The sequence below is a fragment of the Python bivittatus genome, unplaced genomic scaffold (genome assembly GCF_059951505.1).
Source record: "Python bivittatus isolate LINGU-HERP-01145 unplaced genomic scaffold, Pbiv_v1 ctg000390_np1212, whole genome shotgun sequence".
Lineage (NCBI taxonomy): Eukaryota > Metazoa > Chordata > Lepidosauria > Squamata > Pythonidae > Python > Python bivittatus.
Genome location: NW_028277070.1, coordinates 821022 through 840376, shown reverse-complemented (window position 1 = coordinate 840376; position 19355 = coordinate 821022). Strand labels below are relative to the sequence as shown.

General features: G+C 44.2%; 1 protein-coding gene across 2 annotated transcripts in view; it reads left to right on the top strand.

Moving 5' to 3' along the window:
* The window catches only part of SPECC1L (sperm antigen with calponin homology and coiled-coil domains 1 like), a 71012-nt gene extending 53155 nt beyond the window's left edge, over positions 1–17857 (top strand). Inside the window, exons 13-16 of one of the 2 annotated variants that reach the window (XM_088143751.1) lie at positions 171–273; positions 8364–8480; positions 13863–13922; positions 14785–17857. In XM_088143751.1, the coding sequence (XP_087999877.1) occupies positions 171–273; positions 8364–8480; positions 13863–13922; positions 14785–14874 (370 nt within the window). In that variant the 3' untranslated portion in view covers positions 14875–17857. The remainder of the gene's footprint in view (positions 1–170; positions 274–8363; positions 8481–13862; positions 13923–14784) is intronic. The other variant, XM_025171286.2, reaches the window with a different exon arrangement.
* The last annotated feature ends 1498 nt before the right edge of the window (positions 17858–19355 follow it).

Sequence of the window (19355 nt, the reverse complement as noted above, 5' to 3'; positions counted from 1 at the left end):
AGCAGCCCACCCAGTTTTGCAGCAGCCTCCCTGGGCAAGGGCCTTCCTGGGGTGGGAGAAGTGGCCCTTGGCCCTGGGTGGCCTTCTCGTGCCGTGGCACAGCACGCAGATGGTATGTCTGAATGTTTGGGGATGCTTTAATTGAAAGAAATCTGTTCCTTCCTTTCCAGAGAGGAAAGGAAAGACCCTTTGTCTGCTCTGGCAAGAGAGTACGGAGGTTCCAAGAGAAATGCTTTACTGAAGTGGTGTCAGAAGAAAACAGAAGGCTATGAGGTAACCGTGGCTTGTCCTCTGCTTGGAGCGTCTGGTGGAAAGACGGGGCGTAGGCTAGGCTGTGCCACACTTCGCTGCCTCGATCGTGGGGGAACCGGTATGTCCTGTGCCTGCAGGAACAGATCCTGCGAGTCCCAGCTGAACAATTATTAATAGCTACTCTGGTTACTTTGCACAATGTAAATATCTTTTCTCACAGAGTAGCTGACACTCCTGTTCCAAGAGGCTAAAAATGGGTTGTTTTCTCTTCACACATTGGCCTTTCCCGGTAGAGAAGGAGCATAGAATGGATCGCCTCAGGAGGAGAGCGCAGTTGTATTTGGACAAAAGGCACCTAATGCATGGGATAATTCTTGCTGTTCTTTTGGATTGTGGAAGTTTATTCCCCACACAAAAGAACTACACGGCAGTCTTAGGCTTATTCAGAAACAGAGCCTGCAAATAATTAAGGCTGATCATTTTAATTAATGGTGTCAAAAACTTGGAAATGCTGAAGCTAAGCACCCAGTTCTTAAGCTCTTCCATCTATATCTGCAGTTATCAAATGATGCTATTTCTGAATATCAGGTCTTTGTAGATGGGCAATGGTTCTGTTTGCTGCTTTAAGCAGAATCACACCCTGTTATCTCCGGTCAGCAGAGAGGAGGGAGGGAATCCTAATTTTGGTCCCAGATCCTTCTTTCAATTGACCAGCTTTTCTTGGCTCTTCCACGCTACAGTTGTGGAATGAATTGGGGTGTGTGTGTGTGTTTTTGATACTCACACTCCATGTATAGTTAGTGTGTTAGGCTGAAGGCTTAGCCATGAACAGTCTAAACTTGTTCTGCTCTAAATAGGTTTATTCTTCTGAAGAAATAGAATGATTATTTAATTTTAAACTCCCAAATTATATTTCAGTAGGGCTTGTGCTCATTATTTTTATGTGTTACTTGGATTTTCAAATTTTGATATTAAAGCTATAAACATGTCATGTATTCTGTGCCAAACAGATTAATTTTATATGTTTTGTAGTTCAGATGGAGGGCTCGAAGGTTTGTTCAGGAAATGTAACTGCTGATAAATGCATTTATCAAATTTCTACACTGCCAGTCTGGAAGACTCATAGCAATACACAACACACAGGTAGTCCCCAGCTTATGACCATTCCTTCAGCAACTGTTCAAAATTATAATGGCGCTGAACGAGTGGTACTTATGGCCACTCCTCAGAGTTCCAGCCATTGTAGCATTCCCACAGTCACAGGATCAAATCCAGGCGCCCAGCTCATGGTTACGTTGTCACAGCAGTCTGTGGTCACATGATTGCAATTTCCAGTATTCCCTGCCAGCTTCCTGCAAGCAAAGTCAGTGGGGAGGTTGGAAGTCGTGGTCACATGAGGTCCTCGTTTAATGACCTGCATAGTCCTCGCTTAACAACGGCAACGGGGACTGCGGGAACTGCCATTCCTACATAGTGCCATCACACGACATCGCACTTTACAACTGCATTGCTTAGCAACAGCAATTTTGGTCCCAATTGCTGTTATAAGCTGAGGACTACCTGTAATCAATACACAACAGAATGTCCACAGTAAAGAATAAGAATAAAAGTAATATCATTTCTAAGAACAACCAGAGCCAGTCTACAATACAATACAGTATAAAATGTTTTGCAGTACAAAGGTGGAGTGGAGTTAATTAAAATATATTGTCCCCATGATTGTGTGCGTGCTGGTTATGAGGTCTGATGTATTAGAAAATGTTTTAAAACATTTATCTTTTATTTTTATCAAACAACCCTGAAGATCACATCACATCACATCAGCTTAAAAGTCAGTGAAATTTGAATAGTAATAATGAAACACCCTTTTCAGATTCTGTTAAAATAGAATAGGGAAGTTGTTCTACATAAACACTACTGTAATTAATAGGAACTATTCTTCTGGCTTCTCCAGGCCCATCAAAACATTTGTGCCACATTCTTAAATGCTTCAAACTCATTCCATAGCCAACCTACAGGCACTGATCGCTTTGTCATTCAGTTGCCTTTGTTGTTTGGTATTTTCTAAGCCATTGCCATTTTGGCCAACGTGTTTCATGGTTTCTGGGGAGAAATCTCAGTCTAATGCAGTTGTTGGTCAACACTTCCTCCTTTTCACAAATGAACTGAGTTTTCCTATATACACTGATATCCAAACTCCAAGTAACAGTGCAGTTTTGCTGAACTATTAAAAATAAATCCTGATTGGTAGACCTCTGCACTAGCCCCAGTTTATTAATAATTCTTTATCACTACTCAAAACAGTGACTGAATTCTATCACTTTCTCAATATACAATAAAGACAAAATCCTCCTAACTACCACCCAATTAGTTTATTTTCAATAGGTAAACTTCTTCTATTCCATAAATATTTACTTTGGATGTATTCAGAGAATACCTTGGCCTCCAAACACACTGGGTTTGGATTAGGATATTCTGCCATTAGATCAGAATATTTTAAATGCACCCTTTAGGTTGCCTTTATTGATTTAAGGAAGCCTTTGATTCAGTTCCTCAGAGGGGCTCTGGAGGAAACTAGCTGCAACATCCATTGATCATCACCTTCCCAGGTTGATTTTTGTTTCATCAAAATGCTACAGTGCAGATTGGAGGCAATTGTAATAGCGTTCTAGCCACCCTCATCTGAATCCTCAGAAGAGTTAAATGAGACCAGCTTCTTTATTTATTTACATTATTTATGTAGCTGCCCATCTCATGACAGTGACTCTGGGTGGCATACAAGGATTAAAACAAGTTTCTGAAAGCTATACTTGCTCAACTTCAAATGCCTTACTCGATTAGAGCTTGGCTGCATCTCTCATGGAGCCTCCTGAGAGTTTGCCATCTCAGACTTTGGCTGAAACACATTTTTGAGAGCGAGTCCTTGGTTCATCTTGCCCTACTGGAAAGGTTTTCTTCATCCTTGAGGAGGCAAACTGACTCTGATCTGGCATAATGTGACTTCTCATTCCAGGCAGTATCATCCCTCTTAGCCAGATTTACACAATTTGAGATGTAGACATACATCTCAAATATATACATAGGGCCAAAATCACCCACCCTTATTATAGTTGTCTTGAAGACTCTCCATTGTCCTTTATAATGCCTTGCCTGTTCCACACAGGATATTTTTTTACCTTGGCTCAAATTGGCCCACCACCTATTGTGGAGACTCTAGGCAAATATACTAGTCTCCTGTTCAGGAACCCTAGGTGTGTCTGCACAGATACAGAGGTTGAATAAGTACCCATGTATTGTTATGCTGCCCATTGTGCCACCCATGGAATCTGACATTCATAAACCCAGTGGATAGACATTTTAGTTGTCTTTCTGATCAAGAGATTCGTCTTCCTCCCGCAAGACCTATGTGAACAACCACTGTAAAGGTTGCCAAGTTTCTAGCAATAGCTATGGCTTGCAGAGATGAGTTGATACCCTCTTCTCAACTGTTTCAGATTTGATTTTTCCTATGTTTTAAATCTTGTGCCTCTGTTTTATTGGTTTGGGACTGTAAATAAATAAAGAAAATATATTCAAAGAAGGTCCAGCTTGTCTGCCACTCGCACGACTAAGAGAATTTATAACCCAGTGCTCTGGGTGTGGATTTTCGGCACTGAGTCAGGTCTTGGAGTAGGAAGTAAGGCTCAGACTACAGGATTCACTGGACGTTGTTGTGTTTGTTCAGAGACTGACCCTTTGGCACTGAGGTGTCCATTTCTTTTTGTAATCTCAGTGCCACTTATCAAATCATCTAAAATTGTGTTCCTAGCAGATCTGACACCAGTTAGCTAAAGAAAATCTCTGATTGGGAAAGAACGTGAACCTCATTGGCAAAGGGCTAAGAAATTAATGACAAAGGATAGTTGCAGTTGTTTGTTTTTACACTTTTGCTTTCCTTAATGACGTCAAGTGGAAACAGTACAATAAATTCCAAACTACTCATAACATGCTCCATAAAGAAGATTATGATCCGTTAAACTTGAACTGTAGGAGTCTCCTGAGATCTGTGGCTAGGAAAAGAGTGGGGGGAGATTCAGAAGGCACCACTTGGAGGCATTTTGTGGAAAAGGAGTTCATTTTTGCTGCCTCCGTTGCATCAGTAGATAAAAGCTTACATTTGCTGATCTCCTAAAGCTCAACAAGTGGGGTTGGATGGGAGGCCCCCCAGGAAGTCCCAGGAGCAAGGGCTCGGTTGGGAAGTGCAGTCTAAGAGGTCTTTCTGCCTGATGGCAGGCAAGCTGTGGAACTGTCAAACTGCGGTCCAGGACACTCAGCATTTAGGGGTGGGTAAGCAAACTGAGCTTAACCCAGATCATGCTGAAGCCATTCTTGGACTGGAGACATGGCCTGTTCAGGCTAGGGTTGAACAGGAAAGGGCTCTGGTTGAGAAAGTGGATGCCTTTTGTTTGCAAGCTTTGATGGCACCCCTTCCTCTGTAAGGCAGATCCAGTCACAGTAGGTCAAATCGATTGCTCCTGACTGAGGGGTGAGGTTTCATACCTTGGGCAGGGGGAAAGCTCATGCCACCTGCACTGCTCAGATGAATGCAGCCCCCCTCCTCAAATTTGTGCAATCAGTAGAAGCAAGAACTGTGGCCTCGGTTCTCTGGCCTTTTCCTAACCTAATCATTTTAGAGCTGGTCCAGGACATATTTCTAAAAGCAGGTTTCCAGGTTCCCTGCTGGGTTACGAACGCTGACCTGCACTCAAGAGCTGGTGCCAGAGCACAGATGCCCACATTCATCTCTTGGTTAAAGGAGGCCGAGCTTCTCAGACCTTGGAAAATCAATGACTTCAGCCTGTGTGAAACAATCCATCACTGGTGGCAAAATTAGCATCGTCAGGGCTCACTTCCTCCTGTTTTCTTCCCTGGGCTATAGGCAAGCAAAATCTTTTTCAATAGCAAAAAGAGTGCCAGGAAGACCCAAACAGGATTCCCCATCTTCCTGTCACTGACTGACCTTATGTGGCCAAAGGCCCCCAACCTTGTCCAGCAGAACACATTGTAATGTTCTCCCTTCCGCTGTTCTGGTAGGACAGCCCCATACTCAGAACATCTGTCCCTGCAGCTGTGACAAGGTGAGCTGGCTGAGCACATCCCTCTGCACTGTTCATCCTACAGAGGCCTCAGCCTATGAGAGGCAGGTTAAGCAGGTCCGTTTTACTCTTTCCTGCCACCTCCAGATTGTAACAGTAAGGTTGCTGTGTTTTGTGTGGTGGGAAGACCTGTTATGTCAAAGACCATTTCTACCTCCAGTAGACATATTACTGTAGATTATCTTTAGTTATTCAGCCTTGTAATTTGAACTGCTTCTCATGCCAACATTTGTACCACCCTGTTCTAAACTGCACTCAAATTATGGTTTACATAGTATTAATATTCATTTTAATTTTTATCTACACTTTATAGTGGGGCCATGATTTTATAGCTTTGAGCTAGCAATTCTAATATTTCTTTAGTTTTCCATAGCTCCTAGGCAGTGCTGTTCCTATTGGAATGGTTGTAAATCTTAGAGTGCTAAGGTTATTTTATCCTGGTCTGTGACTGAAATAAAGGTTGGGCTGGATTAGACTATCTCTGGTGCACACACTTAGAAACTAGCTGGTCATCCCAGTGAAAATGCCCCCGAGGAGAGAAAACGAGACCCCCACAAGCTTAGCCATAAAAGCCCATCAGTTCACCTGGCCGGGTCAGAACTGTTCACCTTCTTCCTTTCTTTTTGTAGCATCCTTGGTAAACATCAGTACAGCACCTATGTCTTGTTTTCATTATGTCGCCTTGAGAAAGAGAAGTTTGCCTGAATCATGAAGGAAAAACATAAGCAACTTTATGGCTTTACTTTTAACTGCTGGGTCCTGGAGGGCTCTCTTTGGGGAAAGATGGCCATAAAACCTGGGGCCAAGAACGAAAAAAGCTTTGCTCAGAGATAACCTAGCAGATGTATGCACTGTGGGAGCAATATTCACCAAATCATATCCAGAAGTGGGTTTTTTTCCTAAGTAGCCTTTGACATCCTGGGTGAAATTGTATCTTTTTAATAAAAGAAGTATTTATTTTGTTTGTTAGGTTTTTTGTTTTTTCTATTGCTTTTTACACGTGTATTTGTAGATGGTCCAATGATAATTCAGCAAATTGTTCATTTATTTCTGGAGGATTTGTTTTTCTCATTTATATTGTGACGTTTTCCCAACCCTCTAATCAGTCTGTAGCTTCCATTAAAGTGTGGTTAATCCACCAGTGTCTCTTTCCCTAGCTATCAAATGTAGCTGTAGTTTTCTGATATTCTGAGATACATTTCCATTCAAAATAAAAAGCATAGGAACAAACAAAATAATGCTGTAGGGAAAGGATCATCTGGCTAGCAAATGCATAAACCAGCCTGATGTTCATTTGTAATAGTGGGATTAGTCCTGCATATAGAGAAATACAGTTGCTTACTGAGTATTAGTTGGCAATAGTTACATATGCTGACATTTCTGTGCTGACAAATGTATTTAATTGAGAAAAAAACTTAGCAACATGTGTAGATGATTTCTAAGTGGTCTCTCAGCAAAATGTTAGATACCTCATGCCCTCATGTTTGAGCATCATTCAGAGAGAGATAAGACCTAGGCATTTAGTCATTGGTGACTTAGCAAATTGAGTAAACAGTGCCATGGACTGTGGCAAGGTTACCATCAGTCAGCATTTCTTCCATGAACCTGTAATGTTATTACAAGCTCCTTTTCAGAAATCTTCATCTACTTTTGCTTGCTTAGAATTACCATTAAGCACAGTTCAACATTTGCCAGTGACCTTAAATGGTTGAAATGATCTCATATAAAACCAAAAATCATGTGAAATGTACACCCTCCCAAATACATGGGTATCAAGAATGTAAATAAATCCCAAGGCTGCCAAAGGTTACTGACTAGGGCACAGTTTCCCATTTGATGTGTTTGAGAGAGAAGCATTTTCACACACATCCATGAGAAAAATATTTCAAAAGAAATCAAGCGCGAACACTGTCCACACCCTGCTTTCTTATTCCAGACCCTCTATTTGTAAAATCTCATATCCTTCTAAAAAAATCATATTCAATTGTCTTTGAGATTCCCATTGTGTAGCTGCATCAGCTTCAGAGTCCTCACAAACAAGCGGCAGATCTTATAGTGACCGGAGGGGTGGAAGAGGTCTTTTCCCTGCTCCTCCTCTGGGGCTGTAATCTGACCAGAGACTGCCTGTGAGCAGTGCGGCCCCGGTAGAGAAGAAGCCAATGTTAGGGGTTTTTCTGTGGCAAAGCAAGCGGTGTAGAACCTTCCCCTTGAGTGGTTCATGTAAATACTATCTGGCTGAACTATGCTCTTCTTCCATAACTTTAAACTCTACCTCTGTGAAAAAATAAAAATTTGCTTGATCAAACCCTGAGGCTACATGGATGTGAAATATGGAGAGAAACTGAAACAGGGTCAGAGGAGGGCAGAAGGATGCTTGGGGCACTAGAAACTAACCACTGCGAAGAGAAATGGAAGGCACTTGAGAAAAAGATAGCTGCTAGCACTCCTCTCATATCTGGGATGGTGTTGAGACCAATTCTCCATCACCACAGAGAGCAAGGCCTGGAATGCTGCATTTAAGCGACAGGGAAGCAGGTGGCAAGAGCAGCTGGATAGCGTCCTCAGTGATCCAGAGAGATGGTGGATGCTTTGAAGCAAACAGCCCTCTGTCAGGGATGCATTAATTTGGATTCCTGTTCTGAGCAGCAGATTGGATTTGATGGTCTGAATCTGTGATTCTTTGGAAGTTAGCAGCCGATCGAGAGTTTTGGCTGTGGTAAAATGGATGAACCCAAATTGCCCAGAAAGCAGCCACTGGTTTCAGTGAGAGATTCTTGTTTTTATGCAACGTCTATCCTTGTTTTTCTCTCCCCCACCAATGTAAATATTTACACTCCACTGTTTTTCTTTGCTTACTGTTTAGTTTTATATTTAATTTTGCTTGGATCTTAATTTTAAAAAATCCCAGGAATATAAATACTGTACCTTGCTCCCATACTAACTTTCTCTTACATGCTTCTGTTTTCCCCATTTTAGAACATTGATATCACAAACTTCAGCAGCAGTTGGAACGATGGCCTGGCTTTCTGTGCTGTCCTCCACACTTACCTCCCAGCACATATTCCCTACCAGGAGCTGAACAGTCAGGACAAGGTAGAGTATTTGCCCGAGAGCTGCCAGGGGCCGTTAGTGCTAGCAACCCTCGTTCTGATCCCATCCTTGGCAGCTCACTTCTTTCTCACCCTTTTTGTATGCATGCAGTTCTTTCTACTAACAGGCTCCCCCTTCCTTTTTCTTACGCTGTAATGTATTTATTTAAATACTTTGTGCGAAATACAGTTTTTACTAATTAGTGGCTGGATAAAACTCGGAGGTATGATTCTAAGCCCCATCTCTGGGCAAAGCTCAGACTCCCTCCTCCTGCCAGCAGACAGTGGAGAAAATGGGGTTCTTTGCTACCATTTCTCCTACAGGCAGCTTAGTCTTTCCTTCAGGCCTGGCCAAGTTTTTTTGTTTGTTTATTTACCATACGTATATAGCTGCCCATCTCACAAAAACGTGACTCTGGGTGGCATACAAACATAGCAACAGTTAAAACGACATAATAACCCAAAAACATTCAAACCTAAATAAAATAAAAAACATAGAACCCAAGATTGCAGGAAAACAATGGTCACTTGACCTCGTACAGCCACCTTTCAGGCTCCATGGAATCCCCAAGGTTGATGGAAAAAACATGTTTTAAGGGCCTTCTGGAAGGCTAACAAAGATGGGGCTAACCTCACCTCGAGGGGAATGATGTCCTAGAGGGCAAGGGCCATAGCAGAAAAGGCACACCACCTGGGTCCCGCCAGATGGGGCTTCTTTGGAGATGTGACCCACAACATACCCCTCCTGCTGGACCTGGTGGGACTGGTAGATGTGAGCGGGAAGAGGCGGTCTCATGCCATGAAGGGCTTTAAAGGTCAAAATCAGCACCTTGAATTGCACCCAGAAGCAAACTGGCAGCCACTGCAGCTCATGGAACAGAAGTATAACGTGCGCCCTCCTAGGGGCATACATAACTGTCTGCGCAGCTGCACTCTGCACCAGCTGAACGTTCTGGATGCTCTTCAAGGGCAGCCCCATGTAGACTGCATTACAGTCATCCTTTCTAGAGGTGACAAGGGCATGCGTGACTGTAGAGTAGAGCTATAGAGCCTCATGGTCCAGGAAAGAGTGCAGTTGGTGCACAACGTGAAGCTGTGCAAAGGCCCTCCTAACCACGACTGCCACCTGCTCCTTAAGCAGAAGTTGTGAGTCTAGAAGGACCCCCAGATTGCGCTCCAGGTGTATCTGGTGCAGTGCCACCCCATCAAGTACCAAAGATGGTAAATGTCAGGCCCAGTCCAAGAACAACAGGGAAGCAGTCCAACTGAATTCACTTCTTTTATTGCTTACACCATAAAGACAAAATCTTGCCAGACTAAATCTGTACTACTGCAACTAGTGGATATACCCTGGGAGATTCTAGGGAGTGGCTATTCTAAACTTCTTACACTCCCCACACTCCTGCTCCGGGCTGTGCTGACTCTTGTCTCTCTCCCCTTTCTGGAATGTGTCCCCTCCTTCCCGAGAACCTTGCTCTCTCCTGCAACCTACCACAGTAAATTCCCAAAACCAGAAGGCCCAAAGACCTAGAGCCACTCAGTCTTGCCAGGGTTCAGTTGAAGCCTGTTGTTCCCCATACAGACCCCCACAGCCTCCAAGCACCAGGACAAGACATCAACTGCATCGCATAGTTCATCAGGGGCAGAGATATACAACTGAGTATCATAAGCATACTGATGATACCTCACTCCATGGCAATGGATATTCTCAGCCAGCAGCTTCATGTGGATGTTAAATGGGAGCGGAGGGAGAACCGAGCCCTGCAGAACCCCACGTAACAAGGGACAAGAGCAGGACCTCTCACTCCCAATTGACACCAAATGGTACCAGCTCTGCAGAAAGGAAGTGAACCAGCACAATACTGTGCCACCCACTCTCAGCCCACAGAGCTGATCTAGAAGGATACTGTGGTCAGTGGTATCAAACCTGGTCAAGAAGAGCAAGGACAGATGCACTACCCTTGTCCCTCTCCCGCCAGAGATCATCTAAACACACAACCAGTGTCATCTCCATTCCATGCCCAGGCCTGAATCCCAACTGAAAGGGGTCCAGATAATCCACTTCATCCAGCACTGCTGAAGCTGCTGCACAATCACCTTCTTCACAACCTTCTCTAAAAAAGAGAGGTTTGACACTAGATGAAAATTGTCTAGTATGGTGGGATCCAATGATGGCTTCTTGAGGAGGGGGCAAACCAACGCCTTCTTAAGTAGCAGCAGAACAACCCCCTCTCTCAAGAAAGAACCACCTCTAGGATCCAGCCACACGAGGCCCTGGGCAGCCTTAATTAGCCAGGAGGGGCTTGGATCAAAGGAGCAGGTGGCTGAGCTCACAGTCATAAAGACCTGTCCACTTCCTCAGGCCCAACAGGATCAAACTTCCCAGATAACTGGGCAAGACTGTACTATAGTCATCTCCCCTGGACCTGTACCCAAGCTGGCATCCAACTTGGAACAAATGTGAGCAATTTTGTCCAGCAGATGCTCTTCAAATCTTCTGTACAGCCTTGTAGGTAAACCTCCAAGTCCCCCTTCCCCAGGAGGGCTCGTGTCATCTTAAACAAGGTCACTGATTGACTATCTGCAGATGCAATAAGGGCGGAGAAGTATGTATGTATGCATTTATTTATTTAATCAAATTTATATGGCCACCCATCTCACAAAAAATGACTCTGGGCGGTATACAACAATCCAATAAAACAAATATATAAACAATCATTATATAAAACCATTATATGGTAATTATTAAAACTTTAAAAACTATAAAAACAACTAAAACAGAAAAGGAAAATAATAGGTGAAGGGATGTTAATAATCGAGCCACCTTACTACTTCATCTGTCCCCTGGGGCCTCAGGCCTGCTCACCTAACCAGGTCTTGAGAGACCTTCGAAAACTCAGGAGCGATGAGGCCGATCTCATCTCTGGGGGGAGAAGGTTCCACAATCTGGGCACCACAGCAGAAAAGGCCTGCTGCCTAGGGCCCGCCAAACACAGCTCCCTAGATGATGGAACTCGTAACATAACTGCTCTGCCAGACATAGTGGGATGGGCAGAAGAAATCAGGGAGAGGTGGTCCCTCAAATAACCCGGTCCCATGCCATGAAGGGATTTAAAGGTCAACAACAGCACCTTGAATTGGACCCAGAAAGAGATTGGTAACCAATGCAGCTCATGAAGCAGAGGTATAACGTGTATGCTACCAGAAACACACGTAACTGCCCACACTGCCGCATTCTGCACCAGCTGAAGTTTCCAGATACTCTTCAAGGGCAACCCCATGCAGTAGTCCAACCAGGAGGTGACCAGGGCATGAGCAATCATGAGTAAGGCCCCTTGGTCCAGGAATGGGCGCAACTGGTGCAAAATACGAAGTATTGCCACTTCACCACCCTCACCATCACAAGGTCAGCCTTAATAGCAACTCTCACCCATGTTTGATCAAGTTCATCCCTCGTTGCCCTCCAGTGGTGCTCTAGACGTCTCTTCTCCTGTTTCATCTCCCTCAGCTCTTCCGTAAACCATGGAGAGCTTCTCGAGGGGAGGAGTCACATGGGCACAATTTGATCCAAGGCCTCAGCTGCTCTCTCATTCCAGCGATGGCCAAGGCTTCAGTCAGACCATGCAGCAGACCATCAGGAATAACACCCAGCTCCCTCTGGAACCCATCAGGGTCCATCAGTGGCCAGGAGTGGACCAGTCAAATATGTCCCACCTCCCTGTGGCAGGGGCCAGCGCTGGAGAATCTTATGATTACCAGGGTGTGATCTGACCATGATAGGGAAGACACCAAGAGCTGCCTCAGTTCCAGATCATGTTGCCACTGCTCCAACAAGAAAACCAGGAGTGTGACCACTGGCCCATGTTGGGTCCTGGATGACCTGAACCACTTGAGACCCCACCCCAGAACACACAGACACAGACCCAGCCAAGTCTCGATAATACACGCCAGATAAAATCGCAGATGCGGGAGGCCTTATTACAGGCTGACAGCCAAAAGCCAGGGCCTCTGAAGGTCCACTGGCCAGGATATGGGGCCAAATCCCAGGGGCTGCAGTGCACAAGGCCCTGGGCCCATCTTCCCTGGGAGAAGTTGCGGGCAATCTTAACTTTGCTTTCACTTGAACCGTAGTGGAAGAAGTTGCTTTCCTCAGCAACCATAGGTAACACTAGGGCGTAGAGTTTTTACTGTTTTTTAATTTATTTCTTGTTCCCGGGAAGTTTGAATGATTTACAAGAGAACAATAAAAGTATCTTAGGTAAATCCAAGAGTGTTTAAAGACAGTAAATATAAAAAGTAAATTAAAAGTTTATTGTAGGCAAACAAAATATCAAAATACCAGGCAGCCGTTAGCTGGATGAATAAGCAGACTTTTTTTTTATCTTTCTGAGAAACACAGAGTGAAGGCTACAAATTGGGGGGGGGGGCAGGAGTAGGGAGTTCTGCGCAGCAGCAATGCTCCTGACCTCAGCGATGCTTTTTCAAACTCAGCCTCAGAGTTGCTAATCTGGTAGCACCTTTTCTGACTGACAAATTGTATTAAAAAGTCATTTATCTCCTGGTTTTCTGTCACTGTAGACTAACAGGGCTCTCCTCTGACAATGTCTAGTTAGCGATGGAAGGTCAGAGAAAGAACAAGGGACTACCTGGACACGGGGAGGATTCTCTGAAATAGTGAAGAGAAAGAGGAGCCTTTGCAGGGAAGCGTGTGTGTGTTTGGTAAATGTATATTTGTATTGGAGGAAACGGCCTTTTCCTGGAGTCCCCAGACTGTGTAGCTCCCAATCCTGCATGAGCTGAGAGGTCACCTTCAGTGACTGTGGTTAATATTGTTGACTAAGAACAACTACTAAGGGGCTATTAATAAAACACATTCCTGCTGTGAAAAAGACAGAATTTAGAATCTGGTGTGTTGGGGAAGTAGCCCTTGTACCACCCTCCACTGCTTCTCTCCTTGGGCCCTTTCCTGTATTCCTTTCTCACTGCTTCTCCCTTTGTCACAGGTCTGGCCTTTTTCATCTCTAAGTCCCATTTCCAGCTGCTTTCTGTCCCTCTGATTCCTGCAGTTACTAGGTCACCCACAAGCATCTGTCTTTTTAATGTGAAGATCTCAGTTCTCAAAAAAATTCCCAAAGATCCATTTTGGAAGGGGTGAAAACGCCTGTTACTCATTTTCAACAGAATTTCTCTGAAGAAAGAATACATTTTATTTCTATTAGAGAATTGTTGATAAATAGTGAAAGGGGAAGTGTGCTACAAAGGTTTTGTAAAAGCATACAGTGAAGACTTTTAAGTCTTTTAAGACTTTTAATACAGGGAAGACTTTTGAGCCAGTTTTGATATTTTAATTGTTCATTGTGTGGTAATTGTGACTTAACTATTTCAGAGAAGAAACTTCACACTGGCTTTCCAGGCAGCTGAGAGCGTTGGCATCAAATCCACTTTGGTGAGTTATTGCAAAGATGAACCCAGTGTATCAAAACTCTGGTCTTATGCCTGAAAACAGTGCTAAATTGGGGCATGCCAAATGCCGTCCCGTGAAAGGCACAGAAAGGAACGAGAGGAATAGTCCAGGGGTTGCAAGTGTCTTCTGCTACTTGTCATCAGTTGCCATTTCTGTGTCTGTAAATCAAGGTAAGACACAGCAGAGAAGTCTTGGTTTGTAACTTGCAGACATCTATTATCCCTTGCTCCTTGCTGTCATGACATTCAAATCTCTAATCTGCTGTTATATTTCGGACTTGGGAGTTCAGAGAAGACAGCTCTCTCAAAAGAAAAAATGTAAAAGCAACCCAGTGGGAAGGCTAGAGGACAACCCAAGCGACTGCTCAGTTTGCAGATGGATGCTGAAGCTGAGAGGCTGGAGCAAGCCAGTTCACACAGCCTGCCCACAGATCAGTAGCACAGGCTGCCTGAGCGCCAGTGGGAGCTTTGGTGTAAGTGAAGCAGCTGTGGCCCAAACCTTTCAGCTCCAGCCTTCTCTGGCTTCTTCGCAAGAAGCCAGCTGCACGTCTTGTCTATTCTTTTCTGTGCTGTCATCAAGCTGGGGAAAGCCGGAGAGCCCCAGACGTGCGTAAAAGTCTTCTGCATATTGCAAAAGGGTCTAACCGAACTCTCAGTCAAAGGAAAACACACCATGTACTCCTCTTACAGGCAAGCTATAAGCATTAGAGGCAGAGCCTGCACACTTTTAATTATTAATGTTATTTCTATTATAGACAACCTTATGGTCAGAAGGGAAGAAGTTATTTCTATGTGGCTAGGATCTTTTTATATTTCTGCCTTTTTTTCCCTTGTTTTCTTGGTAGGATATTAATGAAATGGTACGAACAGAGCGCCCGGACTGGCAGAACGTTATGCTGTATGTCACAGCAATTTACAAATACTTTGAAACCTGAGAGCGGAAATAGTGGGAAGAAGCAGAAACTCAAGACTATACCCTAAAACCAGCTGGTCTCTTCTGGTGGACCCTTCTGGTCGGTTGGGTGAGGAGGTTTAGTTACCAGAGTGTGATTGGGCAAACTCAAGATTGTTACAAAGATTTCGTCCTTTTCTTGCCAGAGACTAAACTGAATATAAGCTGCAGAAAGCACAAGGCTAAAGAAGGTGGTCTGATTGTATCACAAAGACCTTTCTTTAGAAAATATTCCTAAAGGTTCAGTAAATATTATTTTTGTGACACCACAATGCCCCCCAGAGCAGAAGCAGCAGCTCATCATAACCTTGTCAAAGCCATATAATATCTCCATCTCTTCAGCTAAAAGAAGTGCAAAGGTGCTTTTTCCTTGCCACGTTCACTTGATTGAAGACGGTGTCAAATCTGGGCCACGCGCAGCAAACAAGAGCGACAGGCCTACTTGGCCAAAGAATCAGTGTCTTAAGGCCACCTCTTCCGGAGTGTTGATCGTAATAAAGGCTGCTGCCTCAGTTAACAGGTGGAAGCTGGGATAACATGTAGATCATCCCCAAATTTCAGAAGACTACCCTATGGAGATCAGTTGACCTTTTCTTTTGGAAAAACGCCTTCAGAAGAATTAAGTTTTTTCTTTTTGAATTTTCTTTTTTGGGTGGTGCTCTGGATATGCTTGTTTCAGATGAAGAGAATGTTTGGGTCACAGGACAGGATAAGCTCTTCAAGAAGTGTTCAGCGTTTTACAGTAAGGGCCTCGCCCCTGCGGAGTGTGTAGGTTAGCTGGTAAAAGCTGCTGCTGCTGCTGCATCCTGGGTTCAATTAAAAGTGGCTTCTGTGGGTTTCCTCTGCACAGCTTATTTAAATCAGCAGCGCACATCCTGCAGAGGGCCTGGCAGGCAACGCTTTTCAGACTTAAACTAATAGGTGGGATTCATGCCGTTAAGGAAATGGAAGAACAACTCTGGATGCTTCTCCTGTGACTTTAAGTCAAGCTGGCCAGACACTGTGGGTGGAGGCAGGTGCCTTGCTCGGCCCTGCCTTGAGCGGAGCAGGAGCTCCGGACCCCAGCACCAAAGGCCGAGTGGTTCCACAGGGTATCTGGTAGCAGCCGAGGGAAGACTTGGGAAAGCCACAGTTCTAGAATTCGGCCGGGGCAATTAAGAAGACCTCAGCTGCAACCGCCACTTTCCTGGATGTGCCAAGTGGCGGTCTACTTGCTCCTGAGGAAAGCGCATTCATTGCTTTTGTGAAAACAAAGTCTGTTACCTTTTGTTTGTAAATGTACTTTGCTTTTCCCCACTAGATGCAATTTTGCATTCTTCTGTGTGCCTGGCACTCTTAAAGGACACTTTTGAATGTTGCTGGTGTATGAGCTGTCAAGAATGTAATCCAGCTCCAAGATTTAGCATTGAAAGCTCCCTGGACAGGCATTAAACCAAACTGTATCCTGAGGCAAGTCAAAATGAACTCTGAAGAATGTAGCCAGAAAGTTTTCTTGTGCCTCTGCAAGTCTCTTGCACGTCATTCACAGAGCAAAAGCATGTTACAAATGTGGTCACAACCATAAGCTGCCTAGTGGGTTCTCCTTCTAAATGGTCAGTTTCTGTTTCTGGTTTTCCTCAAGGATGCCTGCAAATACTGATGGATTTGCCTTGTTATTCCTACCATGGAAAATTGCACTGCAGAAAATACATGTGGACTTACTCTGCACCCCTCCTCCCAGTGTTTTTCTGTTTGTCTTAAAATGAGACTTTGAAGCAAGACTCATCGCCACCATTGAACCCTCTCTGGATGGGGTGGTACAAAGAAGGCTGCTTTCAGTCTCCTCTTCGAGAACCTTACGATGCCTCCCCCCTCCCCCCCCCGCGATTTATTGCATCCTAAAAGAAGACATTTATTTTTCCTCTAAGCAAATGGCAACTTCCTGTAGCCCAGGGACAGTGAGACGAGCTTTAAGCAGAACCCTCTCCAGGAATTCTTGCTCTGGGCTTCCAGGGGGGCAGGCAGGGTTGGAGAAGGAGTGTTGGTGAAAGGGAGATGTGCGAGGAACAAGAGGCAAATGCCTTGAGAGTGAAAAGTATGTAGAGCAGGGAAAAAACCTCCTGTCTTGTTTCCTTGCAATGATGATCTGTAACTTTGGATAAAGTTTGCATTATATTAAGATCCTCTCACCAAAAAATTATTTTATCAAGGCAAGTGCTCAAAAGGGTGAAAAAAGTCTAAGGACAAGCTTCTTATTCTACAAGAGAAGAATGACACGGGGAAACTCTTTGTTAGATTATCTATTTAAGCATTCTTGAATTCTTTAGCCACCTTCTAAAAACCAACTAACTTATATTAAAGTATATTCTTGTTACTTTTGTCTTATTAAATATTTTGAATATGCTGTAAAACAGCCAGTGTGCTTGATGTTTTTATAATATTTCAGTAAATGCTCCTGTATTTCAGTATTTTGATTTTCCTCAGTATTTGGGGAAGTTTTACTAAGATTCCTTGAAGAGGAGACAGAAAAAAAGCAGTAGTGAAAAAGAGAGAGGCACCGTGTTTCTCCTTCAGTGTTTTTGTCCAGTGGGAAAAAGATTGTTCAGATGATTAATCTTGATTACGGTTTTGCAGCCAGAATAGGAGTTCAGGTAACGTAAGCTCCAGCAGCCTTGGAACAAGCTCTGCAGCTGGAACTCCAGCTCAACATTAGCCTGCGTTCTCTGCCCCCTTTCTTCTTTGCCTGGGTTATTCGTGCCATGGGAGCACAGCTTCCTGGGAGGACAAGAAGGCTTCACACGTAGAGAGGGGTCCTTTTTGGTAGCAGGGATCCTGTGCAGATTTGTACTGAAGTTTTCTTTCTTCCTCTCCTGGGATTAGATCGTTTTTTGGTGTGATTACTGGGGAGCACTGCTTTCTCAAAAATACTTTTTCCTACACTGAGATCCCCATATAAACTGTATTACCATCTGTTTGGGAGGTAACCATGCATGGACAATAGAAGCTGGTGAGACCAGTATCCAGGAAGGGCAAATCTGGGTAAATTAAACAACGAATGGAAGGCGTCCCTCACCACCAGACCGACCTGAGCACTCAGAGAAAGCACAGGGTCAAGCATACCCCCAAACGATGAGCCTGCTTTTTCAAGGGGAGCACAACCCACATCCAGAGCCAGAAGTCTCCGACACGACAGAAATTACCACCAACCAGTAATTCCTCAGACTTGTCTGGATTTAGCTTCAGTTTGTTCATCTTATCCAAAGCAGAGTCTGGTCCAGGCAGGAGACTCCCACAGAGGCCAGCACCCTTTAGGATGAGAGACATAAATGCATCTGAGGGTCATCTCCATAAAAATGACATCCAGCTCCAGAATTCCAGATGATCTCTCCCAGCATAAAAGGGGGGGGGGCACAGAACAGGGCCCTATAGTATTCCACAGCCTGTGGAGAGGAGCCATACTCTCCCAAAATTACCTTCTGGCACCTGCCCTCAAGGTAGGAGTGGAAGACGACAAAGCCTCCGTGAGGCCTGGGGGGTTACCGTGAGCAATAGTGTGAGGAACAAGAGCAGGAATACACTCCCCCACGTGCATTCCTTCCACACAGCATTCATCATGGCAACGAAAGTAATCCCCCAGTCTGGAACCCTTCTAGGTCCTCCTCATCCAGGAGCACCTGCAGCTGACCAAGAAGGGTAAGTTTTTACCAGCACCCACGCACCAGGGCAGGTTCTTCCTGCAATTTTGAATCCACCCTTGAGAACTGATGGTTAAAAAGTCAAACTCCATTTGCAGGAATCCCTGCATAAATGTGAGCTGCCAGTCTAATGCACTGAATTTTCTGTGGGAAGTGCTTTGTGCCAGTCTCTACATGGTCATTCTGAAAGTCTTGCACTGCTGACACCTATAGTAGAAGCACATTCTTAGAGCCCTGAAAGTGAGATAATTAAATCCTGGCAGTCAGTAAAATGCTCAGCAGAGCAATTACCACATCACTTTCCAAGATTTACTATCAGTCTGTGTGTATTTATTTGTATAAATTGTTGCTTGCTGATGTCTGAAATATCTTTTTTGAGTTTTTGTACACTGAAATCCCAGCTTTCTTTTCACTGGAAACTAAAAGAAGAAATTTCTGCGTCTTGTCAGTTTACTTGCAGATCTAGCGCAAGTAAGACAGGCAGCTTGTGGGGAATTATTTTAAATCTAGTTCTGCAACAACTAGGTGTCCCCCACCATTAGAAGGTAAGATGGGCAAGATTCTTGACCAGGCTATCCTAGGAGTATTTGCTCTAAAATATCTCCAATGTTTTCAGTGCTTATCCCATGTAGGTGTGGTTAGGATTTGAGAATAACCAGAACCTTCTCACAAAGGGGAGCAGTCTGTTTATTGGGGAGGGGGATGTTTCCAGATAATTGCAGTTTATATCTTGCTTATAGTTCTTGAATTCATAGCAAGGGATATTATTTTGGTACTTCTGTAGGCAGCA